General features: G+C 32.2%; 1 protein-coding gene across 17 annotated transcripts in view; it reads left to right on the forward strand.

Moving 5' to 3' along the window:
• The window catches only part of RIMS2 (regulating synaptic membrane exocytosis 2), a 780,622-nt gene that overhangs the window by 548,693 nt on the left and 209,744 nt on the right, over positions 1-22,185 (forward strand). Inside the window, exon 22 of one of the 17 annotated variants that reach the window (XM_017885185.1) lies at positions 8,528-8,560. The exons of the other annotated variants lie outside the window; for them this stretch is intronic. Within the exon in view, the coding sequence (XP_017740674.1) occupies positions 8,528-8,560 (33 nt within the window). The remainder of the gene's footprint in view (positions 1-8,527; positions 8,561-22,185) is intronic. 17 annotated transcript variants of the gene reach the window in all.

Consider the following 22,185-nt stretch of genomic DNA (forward strand, 5'->3'; position numbering starts at 1 on the left):
TAGGGTGCTTTGAGAAAATGTATCATATAACATAAGTCTGAAGAGCAAAGAAAGATGGCATAGTGAAAACTTAATCTGTGAATTATTTTTTAGTAAAACAGTACATACTGAAAATGTAATAAAATAAACTGGAATTCACATTGGGAATTTAAATTTATTCATAAAGTTGGAAGAAAATATATTTTTTTTCAAATCTTCGGTTAATATCAGTTTATTGGGAAAATAGTGATTAGCTTAATATATTTAAGGATATTTTTAAGTAAACAAGATAAATATAAAATCAATGTTTTGTTATGATTTATATATCAAAAATTATTACTGTAAACCTCTCCCCTTGCTACATTGTATGATACAGGTTATCCTTGATCATAAACTATTATTTATTTGTTGTCCACTTTGTCATCATGTCCAATACATGAATATGTTTGTGGCCATATATATCTATGTAAATAAGTTACATTGTATATTAAAACACAAAACAATGCAATGTTTAAAAAATATTTTGACATCTCAGAAACACAACATTTTAAAGATCTACTTTAAATATTTTATTTAGTTGAATTTAACTATAGTGCCTTAATGTCATAGTTTAAAATGATTATAGTTTTTTTTTGTTTTGGCGATTATGTATTTTCCTGTATCCTAGAAAATTGGTCCTGGAAATTGAAACCCTAAATGTCGTAAGTAAGTATATAATATTGTAAGGCAGTAAAAACAATGTTAAATTTTAGTACTTCATAAATATTCTTATCTGTTTGTTTCTAAAAGGAAATTAGGATATTTAAAGAATGTGTTTAATTATGAAAACTTTGGAGTAATAAAATGGGAAGAAAGTAGTAGGATACAGGTATAGCAGATTATATTGCAACATGTTTATATGAGCCTATGCTTTACAGAAGACATGTTTGGAGTTATTTCTTTTATGTTTAAGTGCATTTATGATATTAATAATCTATTGATTATAAACAGTGCTTAATATCTAATTTGTATGTGCTGAAATCTAAGAAACCCACTTCAATAAATTGCCAAAGATTCCTCGTCAAAGGGTTGGTTAATTTGGCAAACTTGTGGGATCAGAAAAACTGTATGGGATTGAGCCCAAACTTGAGATGGAAAGTTGGCTGTGCATCAATAGCATATATTGTTTTCTTTTTCAATTGGTGTTTTATGAAAATCTATGCCAGAACAATTTATAATGCCTGGGAATTTGCCATTTCTGGAATGTTTACTAGCAGTAAAAATAACACTTGAATTTTTTATTTTAAATGTGAGACTATAGAACCAAAGAGCTAAATGGCATGACATGGACTAGTAAATGAGTTAACAAGTATTTGGATGAATTTTGAGTACTATGACTAATATCTGCTTTTTTTAAAGAATAATCTTAGTATTTCTTAACTGGGATGTCTTGAGAGGATTATCAGCAAAAGAAGTGATTTGCTTGCAGTATCTTTTTTTTTTAAAAAAAAAAAAACAGAGTTTCACTCTTGTTGCCAGGCTGGAGTGCAATGGTACGATCTTGGCTCACTGCAACCTCCACCTCCTGGTTCAAGCGATTCTCCTGCCTCAGCCTACCAAGTAGCTGGGATTACAGGCACCTGCCACCACGCCTGGGTAATTTTTGTATTTTTAGTAGAGATGGAGTTTCACCATGTTGGCCAGGATGGTCTCAAACTCCTGACCTCAGGTGATCCACCCGCCTCGGCCTCCCAAAGTGCTAGAATTATAGGCATGAGCTACGGCGGCCGACCCTACTTGCAATATTTTTATCTTAATTGACATCAGTATAGATAAAGATCACTGGGAAATGTAATATTTATCATATTAATATCTTTCATGTGAACATAAAATATATGAATCCTATGCATTATTTTAAACCCAAGCTTTTATGAATAATTTTTAGAGTAAATCATTTAATGTCTTCCTCCTGTAGAATGTGGATTAGAAATGTTTAGGCCTTAAAGTGGCCTTTAAAGTTAATAAAATCATTTTGCATTGTAGAATCAGGATATATGAGCGATAATCTGTTGTTTATCTTTTCATAAGCATCTGATCCCAAGATAAGATATTATGATCTTTAATAATTTCGGTAATATTAAATATTGAAAAAGCTTTAAGGCAATTGAATTTTATAATTTTCTTTCTGCGGCTTTATGCTTTTCTTATAGTAAATTAGCATGTTATAAGAGCATATTCCACATAAATAATTGTAGGCTGATATTTTATTTACCACACAAAAAGAGTAGTGGGAAATGCTACCTTAATTTAGAAGTTCTTCAGTTATGAATGTTTTGTGCATTTGAGGTTGAGCCATCTTTGCATATTCTCCAAAATTAGTCTTAGAAACTAATCTTGGACTGACATAGTTCACGGATTTATTTACTCTGGACATATAAACTTTAAATGATTATGAGCCTTTGATTTGTTATATCTTCTAGTGTAAGTTATGCTCTCTAGGAAAATCTTGAATTGACAAGCTATTGTTATTGTAACTGAAACCATACGTGCTCTTACTTGTATCTTATATGGAAAAATAACTTTTTTTTGCAACTAAACTTTGCCTGCATATACTGTATGATTTTACAGTATTTTTGAAGCTGAAATACTTCAAGTAACAAATTGTTAATATTTTAAATATTAAATATAATAATTTTTAATCGTGTAACATAAGCCCCTAGATTTGGCATTATTTGATTTAATTAATGTCTTAACCTTTAAATTTTTTCTACACATCGGACATTTCATACTGTGTTCTTAGGAATTTATAATTATAGTGTAAGTAGGGTTTTTTTGCTTAAGTTTTAATTTGAAATTATCTTTAGGAAAAGTAAATATTCAATTAAGTGTTTTGTTAGTGAATTTTATACCGTAAAATTTTTTTCTTGAGTATTTTGATATTTTGTACTTTTGTTTCTTTTTATTCTTGAATGTTTAAGATTTCTTGAAAGTAGGAAAAATTTATTTTAGTCTAAAGCAGTATTCCAAATCAGTCTTCTTATTAAGTGCTAGTTTAAGCCATCCAGTCTGGAAAAGGGAATCGGGGTTCTGTTCTTGGTCATTATCAGCAGCTTGATAATTTCTGGTAATTTCTGAATTGTTGTAAAATAAACATATTTTATTCTTAATGGAAAAAAATGATGTAAGACAAACATGTTTTATATGACAAATCAGGTGGTAGAATTTGGAATTAAATACTACTAATATCTTAAGAAGTAAATAACACATTCTTTCATAGTAACCATGAAGTGAAATTTCATGATTTATGAAGTTAATTGCTCATTTGAAATTAGTTCAGTTTTCTCTGCATATACAGATAAGTTTGTAATACCAAGACTGTTTTTCAGTAACCATCCTTCTTATGATAAACAGCATGCTATAGTTTGGAAATAAAGTGTATTTTATTTTATTTTATTTTTATTTTTGAGATGGGGTCTCACTGTGTCACCCAAGCTGGAGTTTAGTGGCATAACCCCGGCTCACTGCAAGCTCCACCTCCTGGGTTCATGGCATTCTCCTGCCTCAGCCTCCCATGTAGCTGGGACTACAGGCGCCCACCACCACGCCTGGCTAATTTTTTGTATTTTTAATAGAGACAGGTTTTCACCATGTTAGCCAGGATGGTCTCGATCTCCTGACTTCGTGATCCTCCCACCTCAGTCTCCCAAAGTGCTGGGATTATAGGCGTGAGCCACAGTGCCCGGCCTGGAAATAAATTATTTTAAACTCCCTCAGTACATACTCTCTTTTTTTCTGCATTTAAAAATGTATTACATGTTGGATTTCAAAGACAAAATCAAAGAAAAACAGCCTGCCCAAAATAGGAAGGCATTTAAAAGATAACCTTTTTAGGCCAGACACAATGGCTCATTCCTGTAATCCCAGCATTTCAGGAGGCCAAGGCGGGCAGATCATGAGGTCAGGAGTTTGAGACCAGACTGACCAACATGGTGAAGCCCTGTCTCTACTAAAAATACAAAAATTATCTGGGTGTGGTGGCATGCACCTGTAATCCCAGCTACTCAGGAGGCTGAGGCAGGAGAATCGCTTGAACCTGGGAGGCAAAGGTTGCAGTGAGCCAAGATCATGCCACTGCAGTCTACCCTGGGTGACAAAGTGAGACTCCTTCTAAAAAAAAAAAAAAAAAAAAAGATAACCTCTTTATGTAACTATAGTGAATTTTTAAAAATAGCAAAGTATTTGAAAACAGTATACCTAATTTAATAGATGGCCATTTAATAGGTTGAAATTATTGTAAATGTTCAGTAATTTTATGGTTGTAGACAAAATTATTGGAAATAATTAGTTTAGAAATGATTACTTCACATCGTTTGGATTGAGAAATTTTCAAAAGGTTTTGTCACTGTGGAGATGTTCTAGTTTGTCATCTGTAAACTTGGTAAGCATTTAGTTTTTATAGGAGACTTCTATTCTGACTTTTGTATCACTGAGACCCTCTTACTAGGTTCTTACTTAGGCTTCTTTTTTGAAAGGTATCTCTCCTTCCCCCAAAGGAAACATTCTAAGACTCAGCAAGCCCTCACACTATGGTTAGCTTCTAATTATGTTCAAATTCTAAAATACACTTAGAACCTTCATGCTTCTGTTTCATTGTGTCAGGAACCTTGTTAACATAATGCTTGTTTCTATGAGACATAGACATATTTTGTTCAACTACAATTAAATCTGGTAACAGTACCAAATGTATGCCTGTTGTAAATGGTGGTAAGTGAGAACATTAGCCAATCAACAGAATTTCAGATAGATATCAAATACCCTTGGTGCAAACTGCATTTGTGGATAAAGAGGCCCCATGTGTTTGTCTTTTTTAAATTGATTACAGATGATCATTTCTATTTGAACGTGAGATATGTGTTCAGTTGAAACATAACAATAGTTAAAACAGTATTACATTGGCAAGGGAAGAATTCTTAGTTTGCACAAAATTTTCATAAAAGCTCACATCATATTCTCATGAGCTTACTATATTACCAAATATGCTTGATGAAAATGATTTTATACATGCATTAATATCTATATATGCAGATATGTAGATATACAGTCATGTGCCACATAATGATGGTTCAGTCAAGGATGGATGCCTATATGACAGTGGTCCCATAAGATTATAATATTGTATTTTTACTGTATCTTTTCTATGTTTGGATATACAAAATATAATTGTGTCACAGTTGCCTAAAGTATTGAATAGAATAACATTCTGTACAGGTTTGTAGCCTAGGCAACACAGGACTATATCATAGCCTGGGTGTGTAGTAGGGTATACCATGTAGGTTTGTATAAGCACACTATATGATACACAATAATGAAATCACACCCATCTTGCTTTTTATATTAAATAGTTTGCAACTTGATGGTATCTTAAATTTTAAAATATTTGTTGTAAAATAATTTACCATAAGTGATGAAATAGTGCTTATGAGTTTATTCAGTATAATTTATGTGTCTTTGATTTCATTGTAATTTATGAAAATATTTTATTTTGTATGATGGAATGAACAAAAAACGCTGTACTTGTTTTTGTTTTTACAAAGAAATTCTTTATATTTTCTAAAACAAAGATCCAGCCATAATTGTGATAGTACCTGGGCACCTAGAAGAGGGAATACTGTTACTATCCTTAATCAGTCTTAACCGGTTATTGATTAGATGAAAAGTTGAGTTTATTAGTTATAGAAGAGTCTGGTAACTGGTTATTGGATAAATGAAAAAGAAAGAGTTCTCATTAGAACCCTTCATTAACTACACTAAAAAGTAGAATATTTGACTGTGGCATGGTAATGAGAAATATGGGAGAAGTAGAGGGGATGCTTTTAGCTTCTTTCAAGGTTCACCGAAGTCTGCTAGTCATTATAATACTATATGCAAAATAAGTACTTGTTGCATATTATCATTTGCCTAAGACATGGCTGCTTAAGTAAGGTAGTTGACTATATGTTTCTCTTTTAAAATGAGGCTGTTTAAATGCAATAGTACATAATAAAAGTATAACCACAGGAAATCCAAAAAACCAAAAATATATTAAATGTATATGATACAACTATATGTATATATTGAGATTTTATGTATTACATTAATTTTTATTTGCTAAAGTTATATTTTTATGTAAGCTTAGTTATGGACTCATTAATGGATCATATTCAGATAAACTATGGCAAATGACTTAATTGATACTTTTAGTTAGTAGTGAAATCATTTTCAAAATATTTCATTTTCATCCCCTTATTGGTCATATAAATTTTGTACTTCCTGAAAAAAAGTTTTTTATTGACTCTAAGATAAGTTTTGCCATATTCCTTACAAGAATGAAAGCATTGGTGAATTACTTGACAGTTGCAGAATGTGCCACTTTGAAAAAAATGTTTCTAATTAAATACTATATAATAAAATGTCCAGTTCAGGCGTCACCATGAGGAATTATTTTTTCTTCTTTGACTTTGTATTTTACATGTTTTTATTGGGTCATATAGTATCTAGTACAAAGAAAATTGACCTGGTAATCAGGAGACCCCTGTTCTATTTCTGGCTCTGCAACTGAACTTGTTTTTTATCATTGGGTAAGTCACTGGAACTATGTGTGCCTCTGTTACTCACTAAAATTAATTAATGAGTGAATCGAGAGTAATTTTTCATATTTGGATCCATGTAATATGAAAACTATTGGATTGATAACACATAAAGTAATCCAAAATATAGGAAAATACTAGATGAAGAAAGAAGCTTCATTTATTTGTGTAGTTTTTATACTTTCTGCAAACAATAAAATCGTTTCTTAGAGATGGAATATATGGAAACCATTATTTCATCCACTTCATACCAATTTCATTTTAACATGTGAGGAAACTCTTTTAGTAGTGTGGAAAATGTGTATCTAGGGAAATTTTCAGTATAAAAACACAATGCAACATATGAAAGTCGGCATTAGCCTAGGTTATTAATAAACTGTGATTGTCCTACCTTATTCTTTGAGAAGCAGGTGGATTGATGATGGAAACAAAAATATAGCATATATCATTTTAATGTGTATTAGTACATTTCAGAAGAATATGAAGATTTTTTTTCTAGTGGTTAATCCTGTTAGCAGTATGGTTTGTAATTTGTGATTAGATTTAATGTTTTATTTTCAACAGGTGAAAAAATGTGTTCATATAATAATAAAAATGATATTAAATTTCAAAATGTCATTTCTTTTCCAGTTTTCTATAATTCATACTAAGATTTCTGGCTTTTCTAAGAAAATTGTTTTGGTCATCTTAGCTAGTACTAATGGACTTAGTCTAATGGAAGGTTTTTATTTTATCACTATTCATATAAAGAGATAAATCTGTTTTAGGAAATCATTCTCTAAAGAGCTATAATTTTAATATGTTGATATTGCAAGTATATTTTGATGCAATATGCTTTGCTGTATACATCACTCAAAAAGAATGATGCAACTATTGCAGAACTTAAATGTGGTGTTTGATTTTAGAATTTGTAGTAGCTGATTCAAAGCTAAGTGTGTAAATTAAAATAGAAAATTTTGGTTTTGTGGCATATTGTTCATCTGTGTCAATCATATTCAGTCACTAATATCTTTGGAAGAAATTTTTTCTTAGAATGCTGATTTTAACAGACATTTTTCTGTTTTGAAGTCACTGTGTAAAATGTTATTTGAACTTCTTCACTAGCACTGGGGAAAAGTATTTCCAAAACATGTGTCATATCTGTTATAGTTGATGGATTTGGATGGATACATTTTAGCATAAATTTTAATAATCTATAAAGTGGCATTTGTAAGAATCTGTTGAATGAATAGGATTAAAAGGGAATATGATCAAAGAAAATTTGTCTACATTGAAGTTTAGTTTGGATTTTTAATGCTGAAATGAAGCCATATATTTCAGCTACTCTTGTAATAAAGACTTGTACTATAATTATTACTTCATAAATTTTTATGATATTTTGCTGTATTGAAATAATTCAATTAAATATTGGCCTGATGACCATTCTTTGTTTTTGTGTGCACACTGGTTTACTGGGGAAGCATAAAAGGAATAGAAATCTGTTGAAACTATTTTATTGCTCTTTTGGTGATGACTCAATTAAATCTTTTCTTCAGACAATTAAAAGTTCAAAAGCATTGTAACAGACTTTAAATTAACTCAGTAATGTCTTGAACAATGTGGTCATACAACTAACACTGTTTTTACTAATGGTATCTTTCTTCAGCATTGGTGTTCAGGATTTGCTGTACGTAAATAATTGTAAACTTTTGGATCCTCTTTATTTCTACACTAACTTTATTTTTCTGAATCTGCTAACCTATAGTAGCAAAATCAACTTGCCATTAGTTCTTATGTATTTTTGTGGAATGCATTTGATTATATCTTCCCTAAAACTGTACACAGGATTCTTTCTCAAAATGATTTGAGGCCCTTTCCATCAGTGTCACTTTTTACCTTTTGAGTACATCCACTCACTCCCATCTCCTTTGTCTATGTCTGTCCATTACACGATGTGATCACAGAAGAACTGGACTCTACAAGGAGAAGATATGCAGGTCTGTCTCTTCCGCTTTTTTTGTTATTATTTTATTTATCTAACTTGTCCTAGAAATGTTTAATCATTTTTTATTCATTTCATAATTTTTCATTCCTTTGTAATATAACAAAATATTAAATCTTATGAGCATTTTAATTTAGGCATTTGTATATTCAGCTATCAACAGCAACTGCTCCAATTAGATGGATAAAAGTAAAATAATTAATTTTTAAAATATGTATATATGTAATTTTTCCATAAACTGAATAAAGGCAAATGGAATGTGTGTGTATGTGTATGCTTAGGTACACACACATACACAGATATATATGTTTGGTTTCAAGCATTTTAGACTTAAAACTAGTTTTCGGTTTTTTAAAATAATTTCAAAAGTATTTGATTTCTAACATGAGTTCATCAGTGTTCTACACTGTGGAGAATACCAAAGACCTAATACCCTAAAAAAGCTATCAATATCACTGAAGAGTTAAGAGATGTGGATAACATGCTCTGTTTATGTGTCAGTGCAGCTTATTCTGACAATATATTCTACGGAGATATAAACTGAAATAAAGCTTATTTCAACTAGATAGTCAGAAAAAGTGTCTTGGAAGAGGTAACACTTGAGCTGAAACTTGAACATTCATTAAACAAATTTGGTACTGTTCTAGGTGCTGGAAGTAACAGGAGACACACAATAGCTCCCTATCCTTGCAGGTCTTTCCTAGTGTGAGTGTATGTGTGTGTGTGTGTATATATATCCTTGCAGGTGTTTCCTAGTGTGAGTGTATGTATGTGTTTGTGTATATATATATAATGTATGTACATATATAAAAAATATAATGGAATCAGAAAAGATGGTATGATTCCTTTCCCTGGGAAGGATAGATATTAGTTCAAGAAAGACTTCGTAGAAGAATTTGGTTGAATATTGAAAGCTAGAACACTGTTAGCCTCTTGTGTAGAGAGCATTTCAGGCAGAGGAAACAGTATGGCCAATAGCTTCACACAAGTTTAGGCAAAAGTCGGCAGAGACCAGATTTATAAAGATTATGTAAGTTACTGAAACATATAAAGCAACAGAATAGGTAGATATTTGTTTCTAAAAGATTAGTTTGGCAGTTATGTAAAAGATGGACTGCAGCAATATAAGCAGAAAGATCATATATGGGGATAGTGTAATGAATCAGTTAAGAAATGATAATGGTCTGAATTAAGGTATCAGTAGAGGCAATCAATACATGAGAAGTTATATAAAGATATAGAACCTACAAGTCCTGGTCACTGATCAGACTGGATATTATTGATGCAGGAAGAAGAGGAATAGGATGATTTCAGGTGACTGAAATGTTTGACGGTACATTTTATTAGGATAGGGAATATATGTTATACAAGTTTCAGGGGAAAGATAGAATTCACTTTTAGAAATATTCACATATAAATATCTTGTAGAGGTGATTGGTTGTCTGGAATTCAGGAGAGAAGTCTGTGTTAAGAGACATAGACTAGGGTAGCATATCAGCATTCAAGTGATGCCATTGGAATTAATGGAATTGTCAGTAGCATATGAAGAGTAACAGAGACAAGAATCAAAATTTGGGGATCACTAGCACTTATTTACATTTAAGGAATGGATGAAAGAACAAAAGCCAGAAAACTGTGTTGAAAATGATTAAAGACAGTATGATATTCATGAAAGAAGAGAGTTTTAAAAAATCTATGATAGAAGTGAATCTTAAGAAAGGGGTATAAGCAGTGGAGACAAATTCTAGAGAAGACAAATATGTTGTTAAATGGTAGAACTAGTCAATAATGATCTTTGCCTTATTGATTCAGTAAAGTTGTGGGTAGAAACCAAATAGAAGGGAAAGGAGATGAAAAAGAAAAAAATGAAGGTAATTAATACAAAATAGGCTTCTTGATGGCTTGGGGAAATTTTGACTTATTCTCAAATGGTTCAGGAAAAAAACATTAATACTTAGAACAAATGATAATGCAAATAGGCCAAAATGCTAACTTGGTGAATCTGAGGGAAGAGTATATGGGAGTTCTTTGTGCTATCGCAACTTTCTGTACATGTAAAATTGTCTCAAAATTAAAATATACCCACCCCCCAAAAAAAAAGAATACCATGGGAAATGAGACAGGGAGCTCACCAAGGATCTCCTGAAGAATGGTTATAGTTTAGCTGAGTGGAGACCCTAAATTTGTGATGGCATTGGTTCTCTAAGATTGTGTAATGATAGGCTCATTAGCACACTTTGGATGTAGTAATTAATCATTTGGATCACAGTTGGAACTTTGTGGGCAGTTATATAGAAAGTAGAGGAGAATAGGGATATTTAGCGTGGCTGGCAAGGGAAGTAGTTGAAGTAATGTTCAAATGGATTGGGAAGGATGTTGTGTTAAATCATGTTTTCATGTAAAATCATGCAGAATGTTTGATGAATTGGGAGAGAAGGTCTCAATGAAAGAAATGAAATGTATGGTGATTACTAAGGCAATAGAAGCAAACTAAGCAGGTTATTATGAGAGACAATTTAATTATCTTTAGAATTTTCAGATGTTGGACAATTCCAAATAATGTGAAGACATAATGTTTGTTTTGAGGAGTGAGTTTCCAAGATGGAGCATGGATTACAGTTTGGGAATGCAAATAAAGCAACAAATTTTGATGCTAGCATTTTTATACAGACATTGAAATTATTGAGGGCCTCAGCTTGATAGATATGTGAAGGAAATTGCCTGGAATATAGATGGTAGCAACAAGGAAGAATAATGGTATGAACATAAAAGACATAGACTTCACATAGATTAGAAAAGTAAACATGTGGAAGCAGCAATTCATACCAAGAAGAATGCTGATGCCATTTCCGAGCTTCTATAGTATATATGTAAGTTAAAGGATTTTGAGCGCTTCCCCTCAGAATGTTTCTGAGGGAGATAGTATTCTTGAAGGGTCAACATTCCATTCATGATACGAAGGGAAATGAATGTTCTCTGATGAAGTTGAGGGATATATTGTATTTAAGTAAAAGGAACAGGGTTTTAAACCACAGTAGAAAAGATTAGGAGGTCTCTAAGCAATGCAGAAAGAATTAGAGAAAGCAGCTCAGGATAGTAGGGTTTTGACGTACCAACTGGAAAATGTTAAGAATGAGTGCTGGTTGGAAGGAATGAACCATGTAATTTAGTAGTAGCAAAACAAGGAGAATAATAAGGAATTTAAGCTTAGAGGGGGAAGAAAATTCAGAGGTACAACTTAAAGGTTGAGCAAAGGAATCTTTATGATATGCATAAAGGCAGAGGAAAAGGACTTGGTTGAGAGCATTTGAAGACTCCAAAGAGGAGAGGATTAATAATGGAAGCAACTTTTCTTACAAAAAAAAAAATGATATCTAGGATGTGTGTTGAATGTTTAAATTTATAGAGGCAAAAATGTTTTATTGTCTTCAAATATTAAGTTCTAAATTAATTATCATAGTTACTAAACATAATTTGAAGTCTTTCTTAATATACACTTCTAAAATTGTAATGGTAGCTATAGATCTATAACACCCATTTTCCTCCTAGTATGATGAAGTTGAAGCCTGAGCTTCCTGGATTTCTGTTACAGACCCCTAATACTGTAAGGGAGACATGGTCTGTATAACCAGCATTGTATTTGAGATTCTAAAACTCACATAAGCCTAAAGATAAATAAAGACTAATGCATTCTCTTCCAAAGTAAGAGTAAAGCGAGAATAATACAGAGGATAGGAAAACATTCAGAGAAAAAGGAAATCATTTTAGAAGAGGAAGCAGTAAATTTTGTGACAAGCAATTCAGAATGTATTTCACCTGTTTAATAAAAGCAAACTAAAGTTAAGGCTTTTCAAAAACTGTAGTATGTGGCCAATAAAAGGTAATATCTTTATTATTCTGTCACTCACATCTCTAATGATATGCAGGTTGGTTATCTTTCTTTATAAATTTTAGCCCAAAATATGATGGAGAAATAATTTCACAAGTCCAATTACTTCACTAACATATTTGGTCAAAGTATATGTTTTATGTTTTAAACCACAATTATAAGACCTTCAATTGCATTACAAGGTCCAATTACAATCACTGCATCATTCTACACAATAAATGGAGGATTACACATCTGAAAGCAGCAAAAAATGTTGACTTAGCACTTGCAAATCGTAATGAAGTTTCTTTTAAATGAGAAGTAGCATGCTTTATTAGGGTGTATTAGACCTTTTCTTACTCATATGAAATTTCATATGACAATTTTTTAAAATCATTGTTAAGTCTAATACAAAATAATTTTTTAAAATACTATTTGTTAAGTTACATAAACCAACATCTTAAGTTTCAATTACAAAAATTTTTAGAATTACTTCCAGACCTGATTTAGAGCATCTGACAAGATTGGTGCTTGTATAATATACGTTTTACTCATAAGGAGATCTCAGCTTAAAAAATGTTTTGTCAGCTGTGTTTCTCACCAGTCTCTTAGATCAATTATTATTATTGTGATATTTATTTTTGTTATGATATTATGTTAATAATTATTAAGTTATTATTATAGTTGGATCTGTGCTACCTTAAGAGTTTGAGAAAATATGTTATAAATTACTATTTCAGACTGATCCATTTGTCTTCCAGATACTAATGTTAATTTGAAAAGCTTAACAATTCAAATGGAATAGATTTCAAACATTTCTTAATAAAAATACAGTTGGGAATAAGTAACATATATTTTGTGTTGTAATTATAATGTTTAGTAAAATAATCACTTCCTGTTAGGGTTAGCTATGTGAAACTTCTAAAAATTAATACAATTACAGTATTCTTTTCTGTTTTGGTTCTCTGATTATTCTGAATGTTGCCCATTGATATGTATTATCTTAGTCCATTCAGACTGCTGTAACAAAATGTCATAAGCTAGGTGGCTTATAATGCACAAAAATTTATTTCTTACAGTTCTGGGGACTGGAAAGTCTAAGTAAGATCAAGGTGCCAACAAATTTAGTGTCTGGCTAGGGCCTGCTTTCTGGTTCATGGACCGCCATCTTTTTTTCTCTTTGTCTTAATATGGTAGAAGGGGCAATGGATCTCTCTTGGCCTCTTTCATTATGGCACAAATCCCACAACACCCACATGACCTAATTACCCGCCAAAGGCTCCATCTCCTAATATGCTCACTTTAGTGGTTAGGGTTTCAACATGAGTTTTGAAGAGACTATAGCATGTATCATTTCAAACTTGTATATCAATTCTTGTCAGATTTGAGTGGCATATATGACATATTTTGAATGCTCTGTGCTTTTATATGGCATATTGTTGCACTTATGTCCTTAAAAGTAAAGAGAAGTAACATTCATTATAGTAGTAATTTAATATATGTGCATGCACAGACACATATAAATGCACATATAAGCTGTTCTTGAAATTTTCCAAAATCTTAATTATTATCAATTGTATTTCACATTCTATCCATTTTATAGATACTCTGTGTGCATTGATTACATCTTTTATTTGATTAACTCAGTATTATTTATGAAAGTCAAAGACGGAGATACTCAAGATGGCTCAGTCATGAAAACCTTATATAACCCTAGTACCCTAAAATCTTGAAAATGCAAATCACTCAGTCTATAAGGAGGCACAAAGTGTCAATGCTATGTTCAATACTGGGATAGATAGTTTAAAAGTATATAGGAATATTTTATATAAGCTTAAGCTTAAATATTTTATTAAGTATTATACATCTAAAAAAAGTCTCAAATGAAATATATATGTATATATAAAATATCACATATGACAGCGTCTGTTGATAAAGTATAATACTTAAGCTCAATTTACTAAAGCTTATAAATATTCAAATAAAAGAAAAGAATTAAAGCTCTTGGAACTCAAAAGAGTAAGGATACCCCAACATGGAGCAAATAACTATGGAACAATTAGCTGTTTAGTGATTAAGTCATTTAAAACGAGGTTTGGAATGCACCATTTTGTAGTTATTTTTAGATATAAAATTTCATCTACACTAGAAATTAAATCCTGAATTTAAGATGTTACTGCTAAATTATTAATGTATTACTCATACATTCTGAATACTATAACATTCTATTTTACCTACGCCTATCACCCACCTTAACTCTGTGTCCTAAAAATTTCAGCTGTTAGGGAAAATATTTGTTCCTGTGAGAAATGTTGGTCTGAAAAGCAGTATAAGAGCAGATTCTGGAACTAAACTGCCTCATCAGCTCCACCACTTACTTGCTCCATGATCTTGTGAAAGTTACCCTGTGCCTCAGATTCCTCATCTGTAAAATGGGAATAATTATAGTACTACCTCAAATGGATATTGCAAAAATTAAGTTAGCCAAAATATAATGTGCAAACACATGAAAACTGTGTCCACTACAGAGCAAGCCCTATAAAAGAAGAATTTTATTTTTTTACAAAAATACATGAAAACTGAATTTTTATTTCAAATCATCTGCATTTTGATGTGTATGCATTGTTTCCATTATCTAGAATTAATTCTTTGTTATATGCATTAAGATATACTAGTTTGTGATTGCTAGTTTAGGAGATAACTGACAAGCAAATCTATGCATCAAGCTTATTGCACCTGTACTCTTAAGCTTTATTATTTCTGAAAAAACATAGTTGGGTGGAAGAAGCAAGAGTGTTGAAATCAGACAGGTGTGAATTATTATTCAGGTTCTGCCAGTCACTAGGGATATGACTTTGGGCTGCCTGCTTAACACTTCTTATTAATCTTAGTAAACTCCAGCTAGATTAAGGGGTTAATTATGTTTTAATGAAAGCATAAAATATTTATTTCTATGAAAAAAGAAAACCATCCTAAAACTAAAAGCAATGAAATAAATTTAAAAAGAGGAAGAATCCTGAGTGCAACATGGCAGGTATAAATTTCGGAATATCAAAATAATCATAAATAAAAGGCACACAAGTTGGGAAGATATTTGCTGCAACTCAGATAAAATGTTAAAAGCCTTAACATCTGAATAACTTTTACAAAGTATATATTCAATAAAACTCTAATAGAAAAAATGGGCAAAGGATATATACAGACATTTCTCTAAACAAGACATGCAGTGGTAAGTAAACATATGAAAAAATTTCATTTCAATCATGACCCAATAAATACTATTTTAAATGAGATATCATGTCCACCTATTTAAAACGCCATGGTGATGCCTGTATGTGGAGAGAAAAAATTTGAAAAAAACCATGGTAAGAGTGTGATAACAGAGTAGCAGTGAAATTTAGCATACCTTTCTGTAAAGCACTTCTGCAATATAAATGAAGAACCTTAAAAATGTTCATAAACTTTGGACTCTGTAGAAATAGAAATTCAAATAAAAGCATATGTATGATATATTCACTAAGCATTATTTGTAACAATAAAAATGATCTTACCATGAATATTAAATAATGGGGCAATGGCTAAATAAGTTATATGCATACACAACCATTTAAATGAATAATTTTTTTGCCATATACATTAGAAACACATTTCTTTTTTGTAATTTGAAAGAAATTGGAAGTAATATCTGTAAAGAACTTGTTACAAAGTTTCATCCACAGTAAAAAATCAAACAATGGTAGCTCTTATTATTACACAACTCAAATTATGTCAAGAGGTTATTTTTTAGATAAATACATTATTAACTCTTTATAATTTATGTTTGTTATAAGCAAAATCAGTAGGATTTTGAATCCAGATTTAATACCTCAGTAACCTGTAATGATGAATTAGTAAGGAGTTTGTATAATACCCACTTCCAGGATTATTTTTAAAAAGAGAAAATTTCTTTTAATAGTAGAACTGGGCATTGGACTATACCTTGAACACTTCATTTGTTCATCCGTAGCACCAGAAACAAGACAAATTACTTCTAGATTTTTCTTCAAAAAAAAAATAAAAAGGCCGGGCGGTGGCTCACTCCTGTAATCCCAGCACTTTGGGAGGCCAAGGCGGGCGGATCACGAGGTCAGGAGATCCAGACCATACTGGCTAACACCGTGAAACCCCGTCTCTACTAAGAATACAAAAAATTAGCCGGGCGCAGTGGCTCACGCCTGTAATCCCAGCACTTTGGGAGGCCTAGGCAGGCAGATCACGAGGTCAGGAGATCAAGACCATCCTTGCTAACACGATGAAACTCCATCTCTACTAAAAATACCAAAAATTAGCTGGGTGTGGTGGCGGGCGCCTGTAGTCCGCCAGGCGGACTGAGGCAGGAGAATGGCGTGAACCCGGGAGGCGGAGCTTGCAGCAAGCCCCCAGGCGAGATCCCGCGGCTGCGCTCCACCCTGGGCGACAGAGTGGAGACTCCATCTCAAAAAAACAAACAAAAAACCGAAACCATGCTTTTATTAAAGAACAATAAAACAAGCAAATGTTTTATTTTCTGTTGCCCTGTTTAGAGGCATGTTGGTATAGGCAATAAAACATGAAATTTGAAGGCCAATGTGATCTTGGATAAGTTTCCTAATTTCTCCAATCTCAGTTTCATCATTGTTAAAAAATAAGGTTGAGGGTTGATAATTTGTATGTGTACATATGTGTATACTTTCAACCAACAGGAAAAAATAAATGACCAGCCAAAATGAAAATTTTCCACTTCAATAGCAAGCAAATAAATTTCAAAAAAGGAAAACACACAAAAAGACATAGTCTACCACTTTTCTCATTTAGGATTGAAGACTTGTGTTTAAAATTAGAGAAATTTTTCATTAAATGTCTAGCAGGTGACCAGAAGCATATTGTTAATACAAATCATTTTAAACTATTCAAATTCCTTCTTTAAATAATTTTCTAATGCCCAAATGTATACTTTGTGCTCACAATTGTAGTCAGTTCTAGATTTCAGGTGTTAGTAGTGAAAATATGAGTCTTTACTAAGATAGGAATGCAATTCCAAGACTATTAAAATCTCCTTATAAAATGGCCAAATAACCTGCAAATTTGGCTACGCTAGATTCAAATCATTCCTAGTTATTATATGGTATATTAAAGTATAATACAATATAATTGCTCTCCATAAAGGAAAGTTATTTCTGAAATTCTTATTCTCCTACTATAAAGATATCTTATATTCCAAAAATTTATTTGTTCAGCAAACATCTATTAAATATGTATGCATCAGGCCTTATTCTAGGTGCTGGAGACATAACAGTGACATAGACATACAAGATCTCCCCATATGGAAATTATCTTTTTGAAAGAAAGTAGTCCCTAAAAAGTTAAACTTAGATAGTTTTAAGTGCTCTTATTTAAAATTCTTTTGCAATCTAGTGGGATTGGGATAGGGAAGCAGCTATTTTTGATGGAATAATCCAGGAAGTCTTATCTAAGGAAGTGATGTTTGAACTAAACCAGAAGAGTAAGAAGAAACCAGATATGTAAAGTAGCCAGGAAATACATCATACTAAAGACCCTTAAACAGAAGATAAAGTAAGGGAATTAAAGTTTAGAAGAGGAGAATAATTTATGCTATAAAGTATTTTTGCGAGCAGGCATTTAAGCGTCAGTGAAGGATAAGGGAGTTTTTAAACTTTAAGTTTTACAGGAAGATGAATGAGTAAAGTGTAACACTGGATGGCAGTTATGATTAAAATATATTTGTTAAATTTTCTGAGTTGAAATGAAAGTACATTTGTAATAAGCCAAGTTTGTGATCAAGGATTTAGTAAATACTAACATGTACACAATACTTAATATTCATTAGAACATAGTGAATTTAAGTTATGATTTTTTTCGGATCCCTTTCTTCCTCTTTGCCCATTTAAAACTCTATACTTCTATATCTGTGATGAAAACATAACATATACGAAGGTAAATTGGCCATGCACGGTGGTGCATGCCTGTAATCTCAGCACTTTAGGAGTCCAAGGCAGGGAGGATCACTTGAGGCCAGGAGTTTGAGACCAGCCTGGACAACAGAGCAAGACCCCATCTCTACAAAAAATTTAAAAATCAGCTGGGTGTGGTGGCACACGCCTGTAGTCCCTGCTGTTTGGGAGGCTGAGGTGGGAGGTTGTCTTGAGCCTAGGAGTTGAAGGCTACAGTGAGCCATAATTGCAGCACTGCACTCCAGCCTGGATAATGCAGCAAGACCCTGTCTCAAAAAGAGTGTGTGTGTATACACACACACACACATATATATATATATATTTGATTAATACATTATGTTGCATAACTTATGGGAAGAACATAGTTATAGATTATAGATCGTGCTAGTATGAAGGAGGTTGATAGGCTTGTTTAGAGTAAAGGGGTGAGAATTTAAGGAAATCTGTAAAAATATTAAAGAATGACTATATTATAGCCCAAAGTTGGGTTCATAGGGAAATCAGATGAAATATTACCAAAAAAAATGGACAGAGGAGAAACTGCTCAAAAAGAAAAGGGTAAAGATGTCAAAAGGAAGGAAAGATGCTGGAAAAAGAGGAAAGAATGAAATAAAATCTGACTCTGCATGTGTGTGTATGTGTGTGTGTGTGAGAGAGAGAGAGAGAGAAAAGTCATTTCATGACAATATTTTCGATCATAAGTTTTGGAGAAGGGCACGTCAATCTCTGTCACCTACTAGTTATATGATCTTGTGTAAATTGTCTACTAAGTAAAATTGAGAAAAAAATAAGTCCTATCTCATATAGTTGTGCTGATTAAGTGACAGACTTGTAGTACATGCAAAACTCTTAGCACGATTCCTGGGATATACAGAGTATTATTATTTTTAAGAATTTGATTTTTCAGAGAACAGTAGTACTAAGTTCTAAAATAGTAGATTTTAACTGTGTAGTCTCTACAGCTTTCTTACATTTCATTTTCTATGCCTTCAGCAAGTAGAATTCTAGACTAAAACATTACTGAAGAAAAGAAAAGCTAGACGTAAATGTGGTCAGTGGTTACCTGGGCAAGCAGGAAGAGGACTGACATCAAAGCAGCATGAGGGAATTTTTAGGGTGATAGAAATACTCTGTATATTGATTGCGGTGAGTTTACATGACTAAATCCAATTGTCAAATGTCACAGAACTTTGCACTAAGTTGTGTGAACTTTATGTAAATTATACCTCGATAAATCTGACTTTTAAAATTATTGAAAATACAGAAAATTAAAATGGATTTTATATAATACTAAAATAGTTCTAATATACTAATAGAAAAAAATAATTTACCTAATCTGACACATCCCAAGCAACTAAGATCCCTTGCCAAGATAGGGGTCCACAGGGCCATGGTAATGGGTGGGGTTAGCCTGCAGCTTCAGAACTCAAAGTGAAAGAGACAAGATGACTAAGGGGTTTAGCTAGATATCAAAGAAGGGACTAGAGCTTTGAATCTCAAGCACTGGGCAAGAAACCAAAAAAGATCGAGATATATTTAGGGCTGACATAGTGTCTGAGAGCAGGCAAGACAGTTAACAAAGAAATAGATTCTGGATATTGTAGATATTCATTGATAATGATTATAGGAGAAGAAGAGATATGAGATATAATTTTAACTTGTTTGGGGCAAGTTGAGTTTTAGGTGCTAATGGCAAGTTTTAGGTGCTTGGGGATGACTAGGAGACAACTGGAAATGTGAGTCTTAGAGCTTACAGGAAAGGTAGAAGCTGAAGGATAGCGCCTTCAGTATTGATGGGACATTAAAGATATAGAATTAAATAAAAAACTACTCAGGGATAGAATAAAAAAGGAAAACTATAATAACACTTTGGGAAATGCATAAATTTGAAAAATCAGCTGACAACGATGAGCCAGCAAAGTAGCTTGATAAAGAGTGAACTGGGAGAAAAGTACAGGGCCAAACAGTTGAGGAAAATGTCAAGGACAGTGTAATAATTTTAGCAAATGCTGAAGAAAGGTCCAATAAAATGGTGCTGAGGAATGATCACTTGATTTGGCAAATAGGGTTTTTCTAGTAACCTTTGAGAGATAAGTTTTACAATATCCACCCAGCTACAGTAATCAGTGATTAGGTTTTTCTTTAAAGTCACCACAAATTAAGTAGAGGGAATTCTTACTAATGAACCACCAGTAAACCACACAACATGTTGCATTGAACTCAATATTGGAGATACAGTAAGAAGCTCCCTATATTTGGATATTCTTACTTTATAGCTCAAATATATAAGGCTCAGTTGAATGAACCCAGATGCTCAAGTTATGTAAAAACTCATTGTTTTTATTCTAGCTGCAATAGGTCCCACTTAAAAAACTTGGAATGATAATGAATGATTGATGGCTAGATTGTTAATTACACATATTACAGATCTTCTCTTGGGAAATTCAGTATAAGAACTAGTTCTGACAGGGAGCTTGGGAATGTTTTAGAGTAGTTGAGGAAGGAGGACTCAGTGATCAAAACCAATTTTTATTGTGCATTTTCTCAAATTTCTTAACCCTTCTTTTAAAATGCAGTCAACATTTTGGATAATTAAATCACTTAGTATAAATTGTTTTAATATGTAATTGAGTGTAACACTGTATGCAGGTACTATATTTATTTCTTATTGAAATATTGAAATTTACAGATTGAACTTACAGATTGAAAAATTGAAGTACAGGTTAGTTAAATAAATTACCCAAGCCGTTTGAAGCTGGAATTTTAACCAAAGCAATAACTTTGTGCCAGAACCCATGTCTTTAAAGCCAAGAAGACCAAACAAAGAATGGGGACACTGTGCAGAGAATATTATGAGAGAACAATACTAGAGGTCTGGGAAGGGGAAAGCAATAAGAGAGGAATTCAGAAAGGGATATTTAACATCCATGGAGACCAGCTCACTCTAGTTTGCGATGATATGTAAGATCCTTGATGTAACTAGTTTTCACACAAGGGCATTTGAAGGGTTAAAAGTCATTGGAGCCAACATTACATCGAGAAAAAAGAAAAAAATTAAATTAAAAACTCAGTCCAGTTTCTCCTAGTCTGTCCTGATGTCTGTCCATCTAATTCTCATCCTTCTTAATCTGAGAGTGACCCCATCTAATTGTTAATTCCTTTTTATTCTCAGTATTGAATGGAAACATTTTATGAGATTTCCCTATTCATGAAACATTTAAGATGCATTCCTTTGAATTCTAAGGTAATGTTACACTACATGACATTAGCTGCTCTGTGTAGTCATTCTTGTACACTTAACCAATAACAATGAGCAGCAGCATCTCAGGAAGAAGCAATACAGTTTGGTGTCCAAGCATGAGTACTATCTAAAATCCATATATCTAAATATTTCTTTTTGTCATTAAAAATAATTATTTCAATTTAAGGGTGATCCTAATTTGTCTAAAAATGTTATATCACTTTGTAAAAAAAAATTAGCCAAATGGATAAAATGTAGCAAAAGTTAAAATGTGCTTCTTTCCTTTTAATCACAATATTGCTACATAAGCTTCACTGATTTTATTCTATAACTCAAGTGTATAATCATTTTCCAGGATGATCACCATGAATATAAGGAGGAAATTACTTTCACAAATCCTTCTTATCTGTTCTTATATTAGAGTCATATCACGTTTGCAATTTATAATCATAATTTATTTTAGTGATGTTTCTTTAAGTATCAAATATTTTATTTTTCTCTGTAGGTTTGCACAATTTAAT

This window comes from Rhinopithecus bieti, unplaced genomic scaffold (assembly GCF_001698545.2).
Source record: "Rhinopithecus bieti isolate Rb0 unplaced genomic scaffold, ASM169854v2 scaffold_13352, whole genome shotgun sequence".
NCBI lineage: Eukaryota > Metazoa > Chordata > Mammalia > Primates > Cercopithecidae > Rhinopithecus > Rhinopithecus bieti.